At 40.7% G+C, this 23,492-nt stretch overlaps 1 protein-coding gene and 1 non-coding gene across 3 annotated transcripts in view; both read left to right on the top strand.

The window, feature by feature from the left end:
* HAUS6 (HAUS augmin like complex subunit 6) overlaps positions 1-23,492 on the top strand; it is a 45,668-nt gene that overhangs the window by 5,839 nt on the left and 16,337 nt on the right. Inside the window, exons 5-16 of one of the 2 annotated variants that reach the window (XM_066615811.1) lie at positions 1,150-1,297; positions 1,831-1,896; positions 2,182-2,236; positions 2,722-2,895; positions 4,960-5,150; positions 5,660-5,786; positions 6,616-6,718; positions 8,378-8,471; positions 9,442-9,508; positions 10,824-11,000; positions 12,146-12,281; positions 13,484-14,470. In XM_066615811.1, coding sequence (XP_066471908.1) covers positions 1,150-1,297; positions 1,831-1,896; positions 2,182-2,236; positions 2,722-2,895; positions 4,960-5,150; positions 5,660-5,786; positions 6,616-6,718; positions 8,378-8,471; positions 9,442-9,508; positions 10,824-11,000; positions 12,146-12,281; positions 13,484-14,445 — 2,300 coding nt within the window. In that variant the 3' untranslated portion in view covers positions 14,446-14,470. Of the gene's footprint in view, positions 1-1,149; positions 1,298-1,830; positions 1,897-2,181; positions 2,237-2,721; positions 2,896-4,959; positions 5,151-5,659; positions 5,787-6,615; positions 6,719-8,377; positions 8,472-9,441; positions 9,509-10,823; positions 11,001-12,145; positions 12,282-13,483; positions 14,786-23,492 lie in introns of those variants that run through there. The other variant, XM_066615810.1, reaches the window with a different exon arrangement.
* On the top strand, positions 9,231-9,359 carry LOC136643406 (small Cajal body-specific RNA 8). The gene has a single exon (XR_010794009.1). It is a non-coding gene; the product is annotated as a small Cajal body-specific RNA 8 (non-coding RNA).

Here is a 23,492-nt window from a genome sequence, read left to right as displayed (position 1 = left end):
CTTATAGAAGAGTGCTGTTTGCTGCCTGTTGGCTTGCCTTGTCCCATGTAAATTGAGAATTTACCATATTGGACATCCAGTGTTCCCCTGAAATTGCTTACTGCTGAAGTTGATTAGCAATCTGTCTTTTGGACAGTGTAAACCCCCATTACTGACCACCTCATTTCAGAACTCCTGTTGTGGTTCAGCAAAAATCAGGGTGACCAGATGTCTTCTCTTTCCAGGATATGTTCTCTTTTTTAGCCTCATGTCCTAGAAAAGAACATAAATATCCTCCTTTTCCCTGTGAGTGGGCCCCTGCAGGGAGCACATAGCTTTCTTGTAATTAATAAATTATATGTAATCTAGTTTTAAATGTGGTAATATGTGTTTAACCACATGAAATCAATTTGAGTGTTTTAGCTTTTATTTTGTCATGTCCTTCATTTTTCTGGGATGTCTTAATTTTGTCCTCTTTGCAGTTATGACATCTGGTCACCCTGCACAAAATGCAGTCTGAAAACTATTATTTTATTCATCTGTAATGCATTGTAAATATAATGAAGGTGCATGGAAATTCAATAATGCTCTTTTGGCATTTGCAATCTTTGTAAATACTTTTGCAGCATACATACTCCATTATGTAGGAGGGCTCTTAATCTGTTTACTTCCTTAGAGCTGAGATGTTCAGACTATGGTACAGACCCTAAGGTGGGGGTTGAATCCAGAATATCTGAAAGGTTCAGGGTAGCAAAGTTCTGGGAAGGGAAATGATCCTGAGCAGGGAACCTTTCCTTCCACAAACACTGAAGATTTGGTTGATTTGAATGCATCCTAGCAGAGGATTGTTGGATTTTGTTGGATTTTAAGTGACGCTTTCTCCATTTATCCCATTCCAACATAATCTAGGAAGACTTCTGATTTGTTTTAACCATGTGATATTGCTGTTTCTCTTATGCCAGTGTTAGATCAGTGTGCAGCCCTTATATTCTCACACATAGTGCCAGGCTGCATGTGCATATCTATGTGCAAGGATCCCTTTGTGCTCACCTATAGAACCAACTGTTGGTGCTGAAGTCAGAGGGCACAGAAACCAGAATAAATTTAGATTGGGGGGAGCTCAAAATATTTGACAATCATTGAATAAGAGAACTTATTCCTTTCGTACAGAGAGTGGTATATGTTATCCAGAAGCAGTGAGTTTGAGATCTTCAGACTTGCATATGGCAGTTGCTAAATACCGCATGGCACAAAACAGATTTTTGCAGAGTCTACAAAAGGAAGATATACTAATTCAAGAACTTCAGAAAAAAGCACAGTAAGTAGGGTTCTACAAATGAATGTAACTTGTAGATCCCAGACTGATTAACAAAACTTTTCTTACTGTTGGATATTATCTTATTTGCAGTTGTAGAACATAATGTGGGACAACTTGAATAATGCAAACCATTAGGCATTTGGAATGATGTGTATGTAGAAAAATCTGTATCCTATGAAAAGAAATTCATGCATTTTCTTTCCTTGTTGTAGCTAACCTGCAGCGTGCTGCTATCATGTTTATTCAGGGGTCTTTATTTGGGGGGTGGGTGGGTAAGACTGAAGACTGGGGGTGGGTGAGACTAACAGTGCAGTCTTATACTGTTCACCTGGGTGTAAAACCCATGGTCTCAACTGATGCTTATTCTCAGGTATGTGTGTATAGGGTTGCAGCCTTAATTTGTGTTGCATGCTTTATAAAAAAAAAGCACAGTGCTGTCCTCTGTCAGACTACTTGCAGCCCACTGAATATGGATTATTCTACATTAAAAACATTTGGCATGGCTCTTGATTTCTACTTTTTTGTATTTATAGCCTTTTCAGTAAGCAAATAAGAGATTTAAGACATGAAAATGCCGATTTGAACAAACGTCTCCAAAAGTAAGTATATCCTGTCAGCGTGCTTCCATTGCAAGTTCATATTTAGGCATTGCGCCACTCCCTGGTATCTGAAGGATATAATGAAGGGAAGGGAGGGGGAAAGCCTTGCATGTTGAGTTGTATTCTGATATGCTTCATACCTTTAACAGTTGTTGAGAAACCATTGTCAAAGTGCTATATGTAAGCAAACTTATAAATATATTGTAAATTTATTACTACTATCTAAATCATTCATCTGGCAATGACACTTCTATTTTGTTTTCTGTCTTCTGGTTTTTTGGATAGAATGAAGAAAACTGTTAATCAAAGTCGCGGTAGCCCAGCAGAGAGAATTGAAAAGGTGCAATTCTTTGTTAATGTATTTCCAAATGTCACTATCCAACTTGGAGTTGGCTGCAGGAGCAGCAGGGCCCAATGCAGTGTGCTTATACAGGAACCTCACCCTCCCTGTGCCCCCACACACCAGTCAGCTGTGGCGAGTCAGACACTTGTGAAGCAATAGTTGGCAGTAATGTCACCACCAACTGCTTTTGGGAGGCCCATTTTAGGCCAAACAGACTTGGGGGCAGGCAGAAGGGCCCAAAGGAGCCATACACTACTTGCTGGGCCGCTCTCCCAGGCACTGAGATGCTGTCTGCAGCAGCTGGCAAGCAGCCCAGTGTGGTGTTCCCTGAAGCCCAGGGCCCAGTCTGAAGAAATCAGGCCAATCACCCTAAGGCCAGCCCTGATCCAACATCAAGCCACCTTCAGTGCCTGATACTTACCACATAATTCTGCTTTCTCAAGGTGTCTCTTTCTTCCCCACCTCCACTATCTATTACAAAGGTTCGCTGTATGTGGTCCATGGTAATGGAAACACTTGAATTTCTGCAAAAAGAACGGGAAGTTGTTGAGTCGGTTGTTAAAGGTCATGTTGATCAGTACGTATTAGATGGCACAAGTGTTGCTGTAAGCGTTCCACGGCCTCTACTTGAAAAAGTTGAAAAGGAAATGCACAAAGTAAGTGTCTTCGTGTCTGAGCCACTCCAAATTCCATGCTGTTGGTAGAACTTTCTGACTTGTCCCACTTGTTTCTCATTTAGTTCTCAAACAGCTATTGTGATAAGCAACTTGCAGTGCAGTTCTATTCCTGTCTACTCAGAAATAAATGTCACTGAGTTCACTGAGGATTTACTCCCAGGAAAGTGCGTATAGGATTGCAGTCTTGGTTAAGTTAAAATATATGGAAAGGTATATCCATAATATAATATGGATTATAGCAATGGTTCCCATTCCCTATAGAGGTGTTGGAAAGCACATGAGTCGTTTTGGGGGAGAGGCTAAGGCAGCAATGTGATCCCCAGGTTTGTGCTGCTGCCAGGGATGGAAGGGGGTGTTTGACACCTCCACTAGTGCAAGCCTCTGGGGAGGGGCTGTGTGAGGAGCCCTGCAGACTCATCCGCAGGACTCCCCAAGGCTCCAAAAAGGTAAAAATAATTATTGGAAACCACTCCTGGTTATGTGATTAAAAACCAGAAGTGGTTTCCAATCTTTAATTTTACCTCTTTAGAGCCTTGGAGCACTGAGGACACATTCCCGGGGCTCCCCACATGCCCTGAGGCCAGTGGAGGTGTCAAATATTCTCTTCATCCCTGGCAGCAGTACAATTCTGGGGATTGCGTTGCTGCCTTCCCCCCTCCCTGCCCCTTAAAAGAGCAGACAAAACTGCTTCCCATGCTGGTGGGTCATGACCCACCAATTTGGGAATGACAGGATTACTGTGTTAGTCTGTAGCCATGTTGGCCTGTAGCAGCAAGAATGAGAATGGTGGTGCTTTAGCCTAACAAAAGATTATTGTAGCATAAAGTTTTGTGGCCTACAGTCCTCTTCATCAGATGACATGAAATCTTCAGTAGGCCAGGGTGTGTGCACATGTATGCATATGAGTGCAAATGGGGGAAATTATATTTCAATTTTAACATGGCACTTCTTTTCTCAAGAGTTCCACTTTAAGGCTTACTCCATATCCACACCAAGAACTTACCTCATATAAGTTGGGCTCTCCTTGCAAATGCAAATGAAATCAACACCTGCATTCTTCTTCTCTCCCCCCCCCCCCAAGTAATGGGGGCGGGAGAAAAGAATCTCATGATCTGTGACTTTGTCCACTCCTGTGTTCATGTGCAACCATCTTCCTCGGAAGGCTTGTATAGCACCCTCACTGCTGGTATTTTGCTTTCTAGCCTAAAATGTTCTATTTAGACAGGCATTTTCCTGATGACTATGTGTCCTAACTGCCTAACTGATGGTGAGGGTTGGTGGTCCCTCACCATCTCTGCATCTACAGATTTGACCATCTGTGTATAGCGGGGGGAGCAGTCTCTAGTGCTCATAGAAGTCACTTTTGGGTCTTGCCCAATGCTTTAAAAAAAATTGTTCCCCCTTAAAAGAGCATTCCAAGTACTGCAAACTGTGAGGGCTTCAGGGCTACATAGCAGTCTCCAGTGCTCCTGGAAACCACTTATAAGTTGCATTGAGGCCTGTGGACCAGGGGGGGCCCTTGGCTCTGGCTTGCCCCAGAATGCATTGCAGAAGTGTTTAGGAAACATTTCCAGAACTCATCATAAGGCACACCAGGGCCAAGAGAGGGGGGTTGTGGTCCTCAGTGCAACCCTTAAGTGGCTTCTAGGCATACCAGAAACTGCCCTGCAGCTGGCATGGTTTGTGGCGCTAGGGTAAGGAACACTTTAAAACCCAGACCCTGGTATCTATGTATATTGGTGTCTGTGGGGGATCCAGGAACAGATCCCCTGTGGATACCAAGGGACTACTGTGTTGTTGTTTTTTGTGGAGCTGTTAGAGTTTTATGTTTGTAATTTTTTCTTGCTAGTTTTATTGTAACTTGTGTGTGTCTATGGTTATTTTATACTATAAAATAGTATACTGTTATACTTTCGTACTCTGCTTTAGGTACCCATTGGAAAAGCAATATAGATATTTAATAACTAAAAACAAGGTGGTAATAGCATCTCATGGCAATATATTGATGTACTAACCTATTCTCCCTTGTTTTCAACACTGAAGTTCCATGTAGGAAATGTATATGAAGCTGGAAAACTAAACATCTTAACAGTCATCCAGTTGTTGAATAAAGCCTTGGAACTCTTGATGCATGAGCGACACATTGATAATGAGTTGCCAAAATTAGATCTTCAATACATTGAAGGAAAGACCAAATTCCTGAATGAGACGATCCTGGGATTAAAGTTGCTGAGGTAGGCTCAAAAATCTGCAATATTTTTATATGTATACAGCTTCTTTCCAAATACATGTTTAAAAATGCACATTTTTCTTACACTGGAGAAATACAGTTGTGTATTGGTAGCTGAATTAAAACCTCCTGTCATTAGTAGCAGCTGTAATGAGGCTATTGGCTACCTTCTGATTTCATTAATCCTGAAGCTTTCTTAACTGTGTATTGCTGATAGTCTTTTGCTTTTGTGACTTATATTGGCTAAAAATCATACGTGACACTTTTAAAACAGACTCGTTTGAGCTTCTTCCTGCTTCAGAGTTGTGTAAGTGAAACATGTGTTGTGGTTTTGCAGTTTGTTTCTTGATGCTTATAGATCTCAATAAAACTTCTAACCAAGGCATAGAATAACACTTTTGACAGCTGCTATGTGTGTGCGCGTGTATATAACAAATTGCATAGTGAAATCTGTTCAAGTAAAACTGTTTAACTTTAACCAATAAGTAATTTGAATATTTAAAATTGTTGCAGGCAGAAATTAAAATGTGAGGATCGTGTATCAAATGAATCAATTGCGGAAAAACAAAGGGAATGGATTCTGAAGTGGGAAAACTGTCTTGGTCAATCACCTTTTAATTTAATTAAAGATCCAAACCCTGTAAGTATCTATTTGGACAGGCAGGAAGAGGGTGGAAGGGCTGCGCAAGAAGGTAGGGGTGTGTGTGTGTGTGTGTGTGTGAGAGAGAGAGAGAGAGTGTGTGTTATGTATTGAAACAGCTTTTGGCTTGGATTATCAAAATCCTAACTGGGGTGCCAGTTATTGCTATTCAGGGGGACCCCCGTATCCACAGTTTCTATATCTGTGGTTTCAGTTAACTGCAGATCAGATCTGCAAGGCCCACTACTTGCCTCTGAAGGGTATTCTGAACTCCATTTGCGGCCTTCCTAATGCCTTTTAAAAGCACAAAACCATCACTTCTGGTTTTTCGTCAAAAATTGTTTTGTTAAAAACTAGAAGTGATGTTTTTATGCGTTTAAAAGGCATTGGGAAGGGTGCAGATGCACGCGGCCTCTGTGGAACTCATAATAACCTCCAGAGGCAGGGGGAGAGCAGCGTGGGGTGCCCCAGTATCTGAGGTTTCACATAACTGCAGGGGGAGGGTTCTGGAACAGAACCTCCACGCATGCCTGTACTGTAATTAAGCACAGTTCCCAGTCCTGACTGATAAACTGATGAAGCCTTTAAATGCTGCTGTTTTGCATCTAATGTATTTGAACCTTTTAGAACAATCATGCATGAATCCTTTTACTGTTACAAAACACGTCTCAACTTTGCATCGATTTAGTACCTTGTATTGTAAAACTGGAAGGCATTCTTGTAGTCTTGGAGAGAAGTTTGAAGTTCTGTATAACTTAGCGTTGAGCAATGGTTTGACTAACATCACTATGCAAAGTGAAAAATATTCTTAACATTGTCTTTTTTAAAGGTACTTGATTTATTACCAGCCATGTCTCCTCTTTCTTTTACACCTGCTACTGAGGAAGCTTATAAAACCAGCATCTTCTGCCAGTATCCTGCATCAATTCCAGGTAATCTCTTAGGAATAACTTTTGGTCAGACATTGTCCCTAATATCCAACTGCCTCTTTTACTTTCATGATGGCCTAGTTCTTGATCTGAATTTGGACTAGCCAGGTAATGAACAACTGAATTGCTTCCCTGCAGCCTTACTCCGGCAGCTATTTCTCAGGTGAGAAATGTGTTCAGTCCTTGCTTTTGTGAGGCTTTTAAAAGACAGAAGCTATGTATAACAATCTAAATAGAACCTGGATCCTAGCAGGATGTAGTCAGCCTCAAATTTATACATATGTGTATGTAAATAACACTGAAACTTAAAATTGATTTCTGTCTCAGCTTGACAATTGTTGAATGTCAAACCAGGTACTAGAACCACTGGGATGGATTTAAAAATCAGCTTTTCTAAGTAAAAAAAATCAGTTTAACGTTTTAACGTGTTCATATTAAATTCAGGTTTTCTTTTAGAACTTATATGTACATGGCTGATTCAAATGACACACAGAGCCATAGTTTCTTAATGGTGGTTTAACAAGCTAGGATGGGTACCACAAATGGCTGTATCCTTACTGTGCCTTGTTTTGGCTCCATTCCCACTGCCTATCTTCCCATGAAGTTCCCAGATGAAATCCCAAGCTCCTTGTTTCTTCCCAGTTGCTGGCAATGTATTGCCAGGCATACTATTGCCATTCTATAGGAGGAAAAAAGGGGAAGGTGTTGTAAGTTGATCACTAGCTTCTTCACCCCACTGAGCCTGTTTTCTGTACAGCTGAGTAAGAAGTACAAAACCCACTTCTACTCACCCCTCCATTAAGAAAAAATTTCTTGTCCATGTTTGACAATAAACATGCTAACTATTAAAGAAAACGTTTTGGAATCATTTAAGCAACTTTATTTAGAAGTTGTATATTTTTACTGCTCTTGAGACATTTTGGTATTAACTAAGACTTGGGACAAGATGACTTTGAGCCCTTGAAGTTTATTTGCATTTGTTGGTTGAAGGCAGAGCAGAACACCTGCCTTTCTTTCAGTGAGAGGGGGAGATGCAAGAGCAAAGCTGTAACTTGGCAAAGAGTCCAGAAGTGTTTGCTGGGATGCTATCAAGAGCAGCTTTCAGCCTGCTACATCTGCTGCTGATTCCTGTAGATGCAATCACTGTGAAGGCAAAACTTGGGAGTAAATCGGGGTACTCAGTTGTTTCCTACTGGACGTGAGAGCTATCAAGATATTATAGAAAACGCTACCCTTTATGTCATTGGTATAATCTACTGCTTCCATATGTACTTTTTTACACCCAGTTGACATTTGTCCAGTTCTTCCTGTACTACTTCACCAGCTGGGGCAAGAATTACCATTAGATGCCTGAGGAGGAAAGTAAGCCTACATTTGGGGGGGGGGGGTCTCCCGCCTGGTAGCAACCTTGCTCCTTTCCAGTGCTCATCCCTTTAGGAACAGCAGTAATGGAAGAATGCAGAGGTAAGGACTGTAACAGCAGCAGTGAGTAGGCCAAGCCTGTTCTTCACCTCATTTGCATACTTATAAATGGCAAGCATGTTTTAGATTTCAAACTTGCTCATTATTCACTCTATACATAACAATTTCCACTTATCTAGAAACCATTATGGTGTTTAAACAGATAGCTAAATAACTGACAGTTCCTTAAATATTTTTCAGACTTGTCCAAAAAGAAGGTTCCAACAAATGAATTTGAGAGAGGCGATAAAGCATCAGGAGGTCATGGTGGCTCAGCTATGGTAACTTCAGAGAGGTATGACTTTAACATGTTCTCATACAGCACAATAATGTATGTAGAACATAAGAAGGCAAATGATAAATTGGGGAGCAGGCGTTAAATGACAGATTGCACATCTCAGGCTTTCTATATTTGGATTTTTGTCATGAGTAGAAACGTACTTAGAAACAGTCTAACTTTGTATGTAATCTAGATTTGAGCTCTGAAATTCTTTAGCATAGCTTTGTAGCTAGTGAGGTGATAGGCTGGCAGAACTGTGCAAATGTGCCATTTTCCTTGTACCCAGAAGGCATCTGGGTACAAGGGTAGCAGCAGGGGTGAATCAGTCCTTATGCTTGGCTTCTGCTGCAGTGGAAAGCTGCAGGGCTTGGATTCCCTGCTGCTCCCTTGGAGCTTCATTGGGAATACTGCCATTACATATTTAGTTGAACTGTACATGCTGCTTTCTGCTATGTTTTGCCTGAACTTTTTCAAACCTCGCTGAAGCTGGCACAGTGCTGTTTTGCCCTAACATGTGACTCATTGTCATCTTCTGCAGTCCTCAAAGACTGGAAACAGTGACTTGTAAATTAGTAGTAGATTCTCTATCTGTAAGATGTTGTGTTTGATTGTTCTGCTATAGGAATTGGAAATGTAGCAACACTTAGCAGACTAGTTTTCAGCTTCTGATTATGTGGTGACTTGCAGTCAACAATCTATAGCAATTTCATATAGGTGATTTGAAAATTACTTTGAAGCTTGTATTGACATGCATTTGTATAATCCTTATACCTCTGGGAGACTGATACTCAAATAGAGAAACACTGCTCTATTTGTCACAAGCTCTCCCTATAGTAAAACTGCCTTTTGATGACCGGGACGAATTGAGGGAAACCGTAACGGACAGGTACGGGGCATACAGATTTCAATGGCTAAACAAAACTAAATGCATGACCACCTGCATAAACCTAGTAGAGTGTGTGTATGTGTGTTTTTTTCTTTCTAGGATTGCTGCATGTTCTCCTCATCCTGCTTCAGAATCTGAAAAGAGAATGCAGATACCTTCTGAAAAGGTAACCTGTCTGTTCCTTTACAGCAGGGGTGTCCAAAGTTTTTGGCAGGAGGGCCACATCTCTCTGACACTGTGTTGGGGGAAAAATAATTAATTTACATTTAAAGTTTGAATAAATTTACATAAGTTTACATAAATGAATATATTAAAGATGAACTCATATGAATGAATGAAGGTCTTGTAATAGCTCAAGGCCTATAAAAGGCCTTGCACAAAGCAAGGCTGATCTTTCCTTTGCTGCCACTACCGCATCACAAACGTGAACCAGCAAGCAGTGGAGGAAGCCCGCATCCCACAGCTCACGCAAGAGATCAAACAGTTGCCCTCACGCTGAGAGCAGTTGCATTGGGCCAGTGCGGGTTCCAACAAATCTCCGGAGGGCCAGAGGCTCATTGGAGACTGGGGGCTCCCTGAGGGCCCCAGGGACAGGGTTTGGGCACCCCTACTTTACAGTATTTCTGTTGTGCAGGAAGAAAAATAGAAATTTGTGTTGAAAGCAGTAGAATGCAAGTGGAGAAAATACTGTTGCCATAATTGAACCCAGTTCTATCTTACTCTGCTTGTGGGTGGGCTTGAAGTTTGCTACTCAGTTTTTCTATTCAACCTTTACATCTGGTTCTAGTTAGTGCAGGAAATAATGCTGAGTAACACAACTTCAGTAATAGCACCTCCTCTCTCTGGAACTAGTAGACCCCTTAGGCAAGTGAGTGGCAAACCTCAGTCTTTGAACGATGAAACATCCTGAACAGTATAGCAACTGTATAATCAAGATTCATTCTGCAACAATTATGCCGATGGCTCTGACTCCCAAGACTACGTAGAAACAGCATTTGTTCATAGGTATCAAATAGTAGAAGAAATGAATTTCGGGAAACATTTGTGATGTTCTGGAGCACTCTGGAACAAAAATTGATTTCTTGTGAATGTGCCTTCCCCTGCAAAACTAGTAGTGAAAATCAAACCATATGAGACCTTAATGTAACACTGCTATGAGGCATTCATTTCGTGTGTTGACTTTAATTGGTTTCCTGTCCATCTAGGTCACTAGGAATGAATGGGAGCTGTTGCTGATGAAAGAAAGCATGAACTGAGTCAATGTGCTTGACTATGTTTCAGGCAACCATCTCATAATGGTGTAGTGTACTATGGCCTGGATGCTTCAGTACTATAAAATATCAAACTTTGGAGATTTGAGAATGGGGTGTGTGTGTGTGTGTGTGTGTGTGTGTGTGTGTGTGTGTTGTGGTTCAATCTGCAATTAAAGTTTTTAATTTGTAAACCTCTCCTTGAGCTTTTTTTTATTATTATTGTTTTAGGGGTCAGATACTCCAAAGAGGATAGAGCATTCTGGTTCTCAAATCCTACGATATAAAGGAAGAAATCTTAAGCCAGTAGAAACTTGGAAGAAAAGACAGCCTAGTAAATCCAGAATACCATCTTCAGTTAAAAGAGGAGAACCCCGTGCGAAAGCTCTAGACCACCTGGCAGAAGAGGTGGGAAATATTAATCTGTTCAGTTGCCATACTTTGAAATTTTTAAGTTAATCTTTGCAACTGAGTCAACTTAAAGGGAATGTTTTATGCTTTCTACCACACTGAATTCATTTGTCTCTGCAGTCGTAGCTCTCCTTCTTCCTTGCCTGTCATCTTCTAGGTTGTAAACCTTTTGGGCTGGGCAAATTGTGTACAATGTGTAAACGGTAATTGGTGCACCTAATATACAATTAGGTGAAGTAGATCTAATGTTTTCCTATCAGGCTTCCAGGCATATTTACTTCATCCCATGAGCACATGATAGGAAACTTTTCTCTGAGTTCCTGCTGCATGGACAAATGATGAGATAAACGCATGTTGTATATTGTGGTTTGATTTGCTCCAAACCACAGAGTGTGCATTTAGTAACTTTCCTTGTATGAAGTGGTTCTTAGAAGGCGAATGTTAATACCATTTTTAAGGTTGACAGCAGACTGTTATTAGATTTCTTTGATTAGCACTTTGGTACTCCTGTGAGTTTTATACCTGGTATATTTTGGCTTTGTGGTTATTACTAACAGTATTTATATACTGCTTTTCAGTGAAAAGTTCACAAAGTGGTTTACAGAGAAAATCAAATAACGAATGGCTCCCTGTCCCAAAAGGGCTCACAATCTAAACAGATGCAAAAGAACACCAGCAGACAGCCACTAGAAAAGACACTGCTGGGATGAGGAGGGCCAGTTACTCTCCCCCTGCTATACAAAAGAGGAGCACCCACTTGAAAAAGTGCCTCTTACCCAGTTAGCTGGGATCAGGTATTATAGCTACAACATGTCTGCTGATTTTATAGGCTATTTTTTGTGCAGAAATTGCAGACAAACCCTGCCTAGCTATTTTCAGTGCTGAAAGGTATAAGTTGAGAGAGAGGCCCCAAGTCAGAATTAGCAAATGGAAAAACACATTGGGCAACTAGTCTATAATTAAAAGGTTTCTTTTTTGTAGGTACTGAATGAATTATTCTTTTCTGTTTAGGTTTTAGTAACATGCCTCTTAAATGTAAATCTTTAATTAGAAAATTCCAAGTGCTGTAATTAGAGCTAGACTCAAGAAGCCCATTATTGGAGTAAGGTTTGTTTGTCTTTCAAACTTCTTTTTTTGGGCAGGTGGCAGGTACTGTTGCATCTGGTTTGCCCCAGAACACTGTAGGCAAAGGAGAGGAGTTGGAAGACCTGATTGGCACCTTAATCTCAGATCCTTTCGTAACTAAGAAGCAGCTTCCACGGACTCCAGAAAACCTAAGTGAGTACTCCTTATCCTTTTAAAATTCCACCCTTTAATTGTATATGGTTAGAGTAAAAATTCTGCCAAGTAGAGCACAAAGTTAAAAAATTTTGGTGTACAAGTATTAACACATAATAAGCCTTTCCCTCTCTGGAACTTGTAGCTTGGGCATTCTGTTTATAAGCATACAACCAAATACAGTACATCACTGTAGGCACCTTGTAGTGGTTCTTGTTGTGACCCACAGCAACTGCCAGATGGAAAGTTCTTTTTTTATCAGGATTCTGGTGGTGGCATAGATGTCCTCTGAGCAGACATACCAAAGGTCCTGTTTGGGTGGATTTTCTTCAAAGAGCTGGAAATCTAGAAGCTGGAAGTTCTTGTGGCTCCCAGTTTAAGCTAACAGTCATTGGGGTCAGTCTTACAATTGTAATTGGAGCTGTTCCAGCTAGCCACCTATAGATTGAACAGCAGAAAGGCAGCTTTCTCTGTGGAAGAATGCGTAATCTTCCCATTCTGGCCTTCAGGAGTATTCTGCCAGTGAGCGCAATTCCATGTGAAAAATTATTCAGAAGTAGTGCTAGACTAGACCAACAAGACTAGCAGCTAGAGTTGCTTCAAGTTACCCTTCAGAAAAGCCATAGTATTTTATTAATGCAAATGGCTGTTCTACATCCATCCTGAGCTGTGAAGATGGCTCTGATCAACCTTCAGCTATACACAAATCCCTATTTACAAGGCCTATGTGCATTCTGTGATTCATTTATTACACTTTATGAGCACAGTTTGGTATTAAGTCTTGGATGCCTTGAGAATCCACTTTTTCAGAAAAAGATTAGCCCTTGGGACTAAAAAAATAGTCTTGACATTGTGAGGAAAAAATGGATGTTCAGAAAAATTGATGGGGAATACTTTCCAGTAGTCAGAGTTTGGGGCTTCAACATAGATCCTTGTCTTTTCACATGACTTTGTAAAATAAGAACATTTCTGTAATTTATTCATCTTTAAAAAATCTAAATTCTTTAAACAAAACTTGGTAATACTGATGGCGTTGTCATCAGTAAAATAAAATCAATAAAAACATTTAGCACCACTTTCTGCATTTCTAACTTTGCAAAATACTAAAATCTGGAAAACACCAAAATCTGCAAAAAACAACAACAACCCTGTCTTCTCCCAGCCTCTACACATAACATTTTCTTGATTTGCTTTAATTGTAGTTACTGAAATTAGGAGCACTTGGAAAAAAGCTACTCAGGCTGAAGACTCCTCAAGCATAGAATTGCATCATACTGAAGCAGAAGAAAACATATCACAGGATGCAGCACCTATATTTAAAAATGAAAAAGATTCAAGTAAAGTGTTCTTCATGTCCCCATGCTTGTCTGATACAGTGTCTCCTTTCCTGGAACTGCAATCTCCGTTTAATTCCCAGAAGGCTGTTGCTAGTCATAATGAACTGTTGACCCAGCAGGCAGCTATTGGGCCAATGCATGATAAGATGTATTGCAAACAAGGATTAATGCATACTGGTCCAAACAAATTTGAAACAGAAAATCCGGAGCTGGTCCTCAAGACTGTCAAAAGTTTTCGGGTACAGAATCATGATCTTGGGGAATCTATTGCAACAGAAACTCTGTCACCTTATCTGGGTCAGAATTCTTCATTGCAAACAACTCTGCCGTGGGATGCTTCCCAGATGGTGAGTGGTATTAATTCTGATAGCCATGACGTTATCCAACTGGGCATACTTCAGGAAACATTTCCTGATGAAGGGGGATCCACCAGCCTTGATATTTCCAGTGATTTAGGGGCAGTTGAGGTAACAGAAGACAAGAGCTCGAGGGATGACAAAGCTTTGTCAGACTGTGTGGTGGGCAGTGAGCGCAAGCTGGATTTTCAATCTATACGAAGCCGATATGAAGCACTGAAAAAAGCAGTCATCGAAAACAAGGATTCATTGTCTTCTAAAAAAGAAATCCTAAAATGCAGGTCAGAGTACAGTCTCTCACCAGTGAGTCTGGAACCAAATGATGTGCTTAGCCCTCGGGGTAAACCATATGCACTGGATGTAGAACTTGTCAAAACATCGTTACACACAACTGTTGAAAGAGAGATCACTCTCTCCCCTTTTCTGTTTTCTGCACTACAACCAAGAGAGAAACCAGGCACTCAGGATTGAGGAAACTTGTTTCATAAACTGAAGGGTTAGTACATATCTGATCTTGAAGGTAGATATGTGTCTTGTATCTGGAAGATTTGCTGTTTAACTGTTTCTAGTGTGAAACTTGCTTGCACTGGGTAGTAGCTAGCAAACTCCTAGTATAATCCTGTTTCTGAGGGGAAATGAAATCTGTGTGGCAGGAACAAGGTGGCACACTTGTAGTGCTGAAATAGTGAGAGGTTCCGGAAGTGAGTATAAGGTCATTAAAATACACTGTTGCAATAAACTTGTATGCCGCTCTTCCACAAAATGTTATACCTGAAACATCTTATAATACACTGACTGCTAATAAATTAAGCATACCAAATCAATTGAATCACAGATGCAATTCATTCAATAAGCAAGAAACAATTGAGAATTTCAGTAAAAATTCCATAACACAGCAGTATTCCATTTCTCAAGTATTAATATATAATTATACCAAGTATAGATTAACAAAATATAGGGCAGCAGAAATACCAATAAAATATATACATTAAGACATTTGATAGCAGTTGTGTAAAGTAGGTATATAGGAAAGTTACATGAAATGAATTTACACATGGACCAGAATCTAAAGAACTACAGGTTGAGTCTCATTATTCCCAAGGGTGCTGTTCCCAGAACTCACCTGGATGGCAAAAATTGCACTAAAGCAAATCATTTAAAAACAATGTCCTTTTGCTCAGCAATTTAAAAGCAGTCTTGCTGACCATTTGTAATCATTTGTAATCAAAACCATTTGCTGACCATAGAGGCAATCTCTCCAGGCGCTAATGGAGGACGTGATGACTTGCTCAGAGGAAAGGGTTCTAAGTGCCTGGAGAGAGAATGATTGATGGATTGTGAGCTGGCTGCCCCCTCTTGCATTAACAAGGCTATTTTTAAATTACTGTTTTCCTTTTAATTTCTCATGCGAATTAAGTTGAGATGGAAAAATCCATGGATTTCCACGGGTGAAAAATCCATTGATAACTAGGTTATACCTGTATTTGCTTGAAAAGCAATTTTTAAAACTGATTTTCAAGGGATGCATTTTTCCCCTTCTCCAGGGATCAGCACATTCCTTCTCATTTGCAGTGACCATTTGTGTTGAGTCAAATCCATGTATGACAAAGCTGGGCCTGTACATGACTGTCCCCCTCCATGGAATGTATTTTCTGGATATAGTTTTTTCTATGACACATTCTTACATGACTTGCTTATGCAAGTAAAATGATTAATCTGTGTGAAAATCTTTTAAAGAAACACTCTCTAGATCAGGGGTGTCAAACATAAGCTCTCAGCTGCTTAGCAGTGCTGAAGTGGCACTGCTGAAAGGGCAGCCCACATGAAAATTAGGCTCTCCCATGTCGTGAAATATGATCAAGATTTGTGTGTTTTCTCTTCTGTCATTTGCAGCTAATGAGTTCCTAAATGAGAAAAAGTGCTTATTTTTGGTTATGACTTGTTTAATGACATCACTTTCGGCCTTAGCAGGCATCATGAATCCTATTCGGCCCTTGGTATGAAACTAGTTTGATACCCCTGCTCTAGATCATGGCTATATTTTTTTGTAGAATCAAACCTGTAATAGTGCAATTGATTTCTATAAAAATCCTTCACTATTTGACATTTTTAATTTGAACAGATAGAGCTTTAGAATAGTCATCTACCCCTACGTAAGTGAGCATATTTTGAACTTTTGTATAAATTTGGTTGCTGGAGGACTCCTATTTAGGCAAGTTTAGTAAGTAAACAAAAGATTTTGAATGGCATGTGTTTCAGAAAAGTAATGTGAAAATGGATCCAAAAGAATCCTCATCTGCCTCATTATAACATTGAGCCACTCCATGGTGAAAATTATGATGCACTGAACTTGGACACCACTAGTCTAGACAAATAACTACTGATAGTGGGATGGGCAGAAATTTAAGCTCGCAGTTCTGAAATTTACTGCAGCCCCAGTGCCCTGTTGCAGTAGCTCCATTGCCTGGCTCTCCTGGGCACTGCCACCTTGAATTATGCAATTCAGGATGGTGATACCCAGGAGAGTCAGTGAGAAGAGGCCACCAGGAATATTCTGCATCGCTCCTATGAGTTCATTGTGGTGCAGTTTGGGAACCACTGCCCTAAGCCCTCACCCCGTAGTTGGAGTACTGCTGATTAAAACTGAGTGCTCATTTACATATGACAGGGAGTATGAAACTTAAGTCTACAAAGTGTGAGTTATTCAACATTCCTGCCTTTATAGCAAAAGTTCTAACATAGGTGTGTGTGTGTATATATATATATAGATAGATAGATAGATAGATAGATAGATATAGTTAGTGGGCAGCATGCACCCCTTGACTCAGTTCTGCACTGTTTTCTAAGTCTCATTACTGCAAGAAATGTACCCAAAATGCTACAGGATCAGAAACTAAAAAGCAAAGAATAAGAACTTAATTTTCTCATCTGTGGTAATCCATAAATCAAGTATCGGTCAGCCAACTTGTAAAGGTAATTTTCAAATGTTGTGTGGCTGTTAGTGGCATTGGCTAGTTTTTCTTTTCTAACCTTGCGTTTCTAAGTTGTTCCCTTCCTTTTAGTCCTGTCCATCTGGAGTAGTGATTTCCAAACCTAAGTTGAGTCAGCGGTAGGCATACATTTGGCAGACAGAGGGAAGGGACCATGTTGAGGCCTTTTGCAGTATTGCTGCCTTAAAGGTTCAGGTCTACCTTACTGACTTCACAAAAGGATTTCCAGATGACCAGCCTAAGAGGTTATTGTGACTCCCTGCTCCTTTGTAGGCAGGCTGGGGTTGGTAGAGGCTTCAGCAGCAGCAGTATCAGGCTTGGGGAGGAAGAGAATTGTGCTGCTCCAGAGAACTGCCTAGCTGGGATGTGCAGACTATCTTCTTTCACTGCCACCTGCTGCAGTGAGATTCTGCACTAGCCAGCCTACAGGCCTTTTCTCTGAAATCAACAGTTAAACGGAGATCTTCAACCATCTTTCTACACCATAATGTCTTCTTCAGTAGCTCAAGGTGTCTTCCCTGGAAAATGCATATGTGAGATCTGCAACTGTGGGTAGGTGTATATATAATAGTGCTGTTCAGGGTATCTTGGTTATGTATGTGAGCTAAAGCTCCAGTGGCTTCACCATATTATAAGGAGGCATGAATAATTTTTAGGATTATTACATGGTAGCTTATATTTTACTGTATGTTTGCCTTGCTTTTCCTTTGCAACTTCAGTGCAGTGTTTTTTTACCATGCACATCTGGTGGTAATATGTGAATGGGTTTTCTCTGTGGTGGTGTCCATCCTATAGCACTACTTCCCACAGGAGGTGTGGTTGATGCCATCCCTAATTTTGTCTCAGCACCCGCTAAAGACCTTATTTCAGCTGGCTTTCCCATCCTAATTTTGATTGCCATTTTGGTACTGGTTTTTCTGGTTTTCTTATTCCTCCCCTCTACTATTGCTACCCTCTACTACTAACCATCTGGAGCTGCCTATTTTATACTATAATTTATTGCTCTTTTGTGATTCTTTTGTTTTGCAACTTTATTATTATGTTTTCAAACTTTATTATTGTTGGCTGCCTTGAGCATCTTCTGCATGGGAGGGGTAAACAGGAGGTTATACAAGTTCTTAAAATAGTCAAATGTTAACTTTTTGTGCCATGTGTCTGAAAGGAAGAAATGGCTTGCCTGAAGGAGGTCAGCCTTATAGAATCAAAACATTAACAGCATTATGAGCATGCTCCAAACTGCTGGTGTATGTGTGTAACAAGCCTCCCAGCATCCTCCAGAAAGAATGTATAGTCTGAGACTATTCAGTTGGGAACGCAGCCTTTCAAACTTTTTGAACAATATCCTGAGTAGAACTGGGGAAAGAACTGTGATTGCCTGTTCAATTTCCAGAAAGATACATTTTTGTTGCTTTAGAATAAAATTCAGAAAGCATCTTCAGGTAAATAGAATAAGCAAAATCCAAACTAAACTGCTCCTAGCATACAACTTCCTGAAGGGCTAAGATGTATCAAAAGGAAAAGTGGAACCTCCAAGCACCAATCCATAGCAATTGTAACAGCACTTACAGCAAGGCAAGTTAATCCTGTATTATATATAGGTTGTATGCACTGCCAGTGGCATTGAGCTTTCAAGAAAATCTCACAATTGAGATGTTACTTAGAAACAGCGATTGTTCCCTTATACCATAATGTATCTGTACAACTACAGCTCTAGTTTATATCCCATAGTCATGCCCCTAAAATGCTTTTGAGCCTCTTTCTTCCTATTGGTATGCATATGCAAGTGAGGAAAATTGCAATTTTAAATGTTCTTCTATAAGGCCTTTAATTGCAAGGAAGTGAACATTTAATTTTAGTTCAGCTTTCCTGCATGCTTTCCTCGTGCAGTTTATCTGAAATGCATTGTTAGTCCACCAGTGATCCTTTTACCATGAATTTGTGAACACCAGGAAGTGGCTTTTTCATGTTTTATGCTTCTGTAGGGAAAGGGGTCTCTTTGGTCCCTGTTAATAGGTATGGCCCAGTTCCTTTTTCATGACCTTTGGTACAGCATAACTGTTCCCTTACCATCCAGCTTCTCTAGTGAAGTTGACATACCCAAGAGAAAGCCTTGTCAATGACATTTATATGCTCATGTTCCTTAAAAAGAGCCTATACTTGTTCCTGTAATGGCAGATAGGGTGATGCTTTATTTAAAAACAAAAGCCAAGATATTGATGAATAGGGGCTTTTCTACCCTGTTTTCAATTTCAGAGGTGAGATACAGTGAACAATGACGGAAAGGCAATGGAGTAGGCAGTCAGAGAAGGCAGAAGGGGATGTGTGCACTTGCTCTATCATGATGGGATTGCCCCAGAGTCTAGCTACAGGACAGTATGGGCCAGCATCTCAAGTGTGTTGTCTCCTTACTTTCTGGAGAAGATGTGGTGACAAACAACTTGTGGGGCATGCAATTAACCTTTCTGGAGCAATGTGATCATAATAAACTCTGTTTCCAATAAAATAAATTTTAGCACTCATGAGTGCCAAAAGAAGGCTTAAATGTAGTGTCATCCATATCTAATGTGACATTCACTGATGAAGTTGTTCACTATCCCATTGAACCCTTATAGTTCTCTGGCCCCCAGAAACCAACTTCATCTGTATAGTGCTTGTAATAATTGTACAATTCAGGTATCATCAAAATGCAATAGCCGGCAACATTGTGGTAGTTGAGCTTCTGAAGATCATGACTTTTATGACAATCAGTCCAGGAGAGGCTGATTGGGTACCTACATGTGAGCAATGTGTGTGGGCTCACAGCTGGGGAACTCGGTGTGTTTGGAGGATTTGGCATGAAGCAGAAATGCATGCATCCCCCACTGTTAGCACATCTGTCTCTTTTTATTTTGGGTACATTTAACACTTCTCCTAGCCTTTCACATCTGTTGCTGTTTTTTCATGGACTTGATAGTGGTTTGGGATATATTTACAAAAGGAGTCACACTGGTGCTGAAGTTGGTCCACATTTGCCTTAAGCTCTCATTTACACATATGTGGCTGTTCAGCTACCTCTTCCCAAGTGTCTACATTTCAGTGGTTAGTACTATGGATACCATACAGAGATATCTGTGAGAAACTGATTTTTAAACACAGCCTGCAGCATAATATTCCACAGTTATTTGTATTTGTGGTGTGACACTTTGTTTTGCTTAACCATAATTCAGCACAATGCTTCCTCTCTAACTTGTAGTAGTAGTAAGTCCTTCACTCTGCAATAAGACTAGTCTGAAGGCTTGTTCTGTATCTCAAGAGTCTAACTAAACAAGGGTGATCATTTTGAGAGACCCGGAAGATGGAAATCATTTAAGTGTTGACTTAGGGCCTGATCCTGGCTTGGGCCAGTGCCAGTCTCCTGCACGCTGCCTAGGAGATGGCCATTACAAATGTGCCATAAGGCATGTTGCAGTGGCCAGAAGGATGGAGGTGCAAGCATGGGCAGGTAGTAAGTGTCTCACTTCGTGGCAGGGAGGTGTTCTGGAGTGGAGGGAAAGTGATGTGGGGCCAAAACTGGGTGGGGGAGAGGGTGTCTGAAAGTTCTACACAGGTCTACTCAAATTTGCACCAGCTATTGAGCTGGTCCAGATCTGAGTAGACTCTTTGGGGATGCTGAGGCTTGACATAAGGAAAGGGAACAATGTTTTGGTGCTGCTGTACCACAGCATGGGCAGCCTCATTAGGATTGTGGTATCAGTCTGGGTTATAACACAATACCTGTACACAGTGCTGGAGCAATTAGCATTTAATTGTCACATGGCATCATGTTGTTGTGTCATGTTGTGTTTGCTGTGTCATCTATCTCCTTGGAAAGTATGCAGGTAGTATTGAAGCATATATATTATCTGTATATAGCAAACTGCGCTGTGGCACCTGAGGGCACCACAGTGAGTTCACAAGGGCTGCAGTGTCCCCAGTGGAGTCTCTTTCTGATTTTCTCAGGCGCTGCCATCTTGGATTGTGCAAGATCTCATGTGCCTTTTGCAAAATCTCAGGAGTTGTGTGATCCAAGATGGTAGCACCTGGGAAAGCTGGAAAAAAGAGACTACCTCCCTGTTCCAGGCATTTGCCCCCATACTAACATGACCACAATCCAGGACAGCACTATGCAAATAGAAGCAGGGCTTGATTTTCAGTTGCTTGAGTGAAAAGGCACAGGGAGCAGGTTTTGTCCCTATGCTAACAGTTTCCTCAGCTTTTTTACTAGGGGTGGAAAAAAGCAAAGTGGATAGATTTATGTCAAAAACAAAACCTGTTCCCCAGCTGGGTGCTCAGTGTCCTGGATGTTGCTGTCGGGAATCATGAAGGCTCTGCAGTGTCTCTCTGCACAGAGATCCTTGGTCTGATCCAGCAGGCCTATTCTTGTGCTCTGAACGTCTTATCTCTTCCGATTCTCTGTTTTCTATCAGTGTGTGAGCCTCTTATTGTATGTATGAAGGGGGATATGAACTCACAAGTTATATTCACAAGTTACTTTAATGAGAAGTATTATTATTATTATTAACTTTATTTATATCCTGCCTTTCTCCCCACAGGGACCCAAGGGGCTTACAACAATGTTTAAAAACATTAATTAAAAACATAATTTAAAAACAAGAAAAAAATGTATTTGCAAAACACATCTTAAAAACAGCAGTTAGATAAAAGTGTAAAAGAGCACAGAGTAGCAGTTTATAAAGGAAAAAGATATTAAAAGATGTTAAAAATGATGTTAAAAAGGCCAGGACTCTGAAGGCATGTCGAAACAGAAGAGTCTTCAGGCCTCACTGGAAACTTTCAAGAGAGGGAGCAGTTTGTAAGTCAAGGGAGAGGAAATTCCATAGCGTTGGTGCCACTACTAAGAAGGCCCTATTTCTTGCTGCTGCCCCACGCACCTTCTTGGGCGGCGGCACTTGTAAAAAGGCCTTCTCTGATTACCTATGAGGACAAACCGGATTGTATGGGAGTAGGCGATCTCTAAGATACCCTGGCACAGAGCAGTATAGGGCTTTAAAGGTCAGAACCAGCACCTTGAATTGGGCCTGGAAACGAATGGGCAGCCAGTGCCAGCTGCTGGAGAAGTGGCCCAACAGAGTCAAACTGCCTACCTCCAGTAACTACCCGGACCGCTGCATTCTGCAGTAATTGCAGAATGCACCTAAGTAAGTAGTGTAGGTGTTGGTGTAAAAGATTTACCAAGTCCCTTCATAAGTTTTAACTTGTCCCCCATTTTAAGCATATTTATAAACTGGGTGAGGTAGTCTGTCAGGCAAGCAGAAGACACCATTAAAACCTATCTTCAGAATGAAATTTGTATTTCCATATAAGCTATTGTAAGCAGTTTGTATGGAAAGTATCATATTGTATGATTGTAACTGCATGATATCACTGTGTGAAAATGAGAAACAGATCCCCTGCCACCACTGTGCTTTCCATTGCCCAAAGTCCTGCTCTAGACTACCCCATCATCTAAGGCTTGAGAGGAAGGACCTTCTCATTTGTAACTCTTAAGATTTTGAAATGACCTCCCTAGAGAAGCCTGCCTGGCTCCACCTTTAATATTCATTGTATTGCCTCATCAAAATGTATCTCTTTAAGGAGACGTTTAGGCAAGGCTGCTGGATTTCCCTTTTGTCCTGATTTGGGGTTATTCCCCCTTTTATTCTGCTGATCATTTTATCAGTACTGTTAGGTTTTTGTTTGACTTCACTGTAACATTTGTAATGCATTGTTGAAACTGATTATTTTTATTATGAGCCACAGTAAAATCTTGTAAGAGAAGCAGGTGGATAATTAAAAGTCAAAATAAAACAATACTTGACAGCTTTGGCAGATAGTTTGTAGAAAAACCTGTTTCATAAACTGGATCATGATTATTTTTGGTTGTAGCCCTGAAGTAAATCTGTTTGCCCTTCTTGGCAATGAACATAGTATGTCCAGATACATCCGGCAGGGACTGCATTGTTCAACACAGTTATGGATAATTTTGCCACTGGCAAAATTTCTATATGTACTATCACAAAGTCAGTATATTTGTCAGATTTTGCCTATAGAATTTTTTCAAGCTGTTAGATCAAGGAGCATCCTTTCTGGGCCTTTTTGGATGATACATTAGCACCTAAACCAACCTCATGTGATGTATGTGTACCCACATACCATGCATGTCTTAGCTCTTTCCCTCTTTTCCTGGATAGTTGCATTGGGAGGCAGTTTGCACAACCTCCCCCTGCATTTAACAAAACTAATGTGAAAAGCAAGGAGAGAGGCCAAGACATAGGTGCCGTGTGAACACACATGTTGCTAATTACATTGTCAGTTTGGGTATTCACGTATCATCCAAACTGACCCTAAGGTTCACATTTTACACAAAAGGATCAAAACCGACAATCCCTAGAATACTCTCTTTCGCTAGCCAATATCTCCTTGAGTATCCTGATTTCTGTATCTATATGACCACTGTCTGTCTAGTTCAGGGGTGACCAAAGTTTTTGGCAGGAGGGCCACATCAGCTCT

This window comes from Tiliqua scincoides, chromosome 2 (genome assembly GCF_035046505.1).
Source record: "Tiliqua scincoides isolate rTilSci1 chromosome 2, rTilSci1.hap2, whole genome shotgun sequence".
Taxonomy (NCBI): domain Eukaryota; kingdom Metazoa; phylum Chordata; class Lepidosauria; order Squamata; family Scincidae; genus Tiliqua; species Tiliqua scincoides.
Note: the sequence above shows the minus strand (reverse complement) of the source record. Positions and strands in the feature narration are given on the sequence as shown.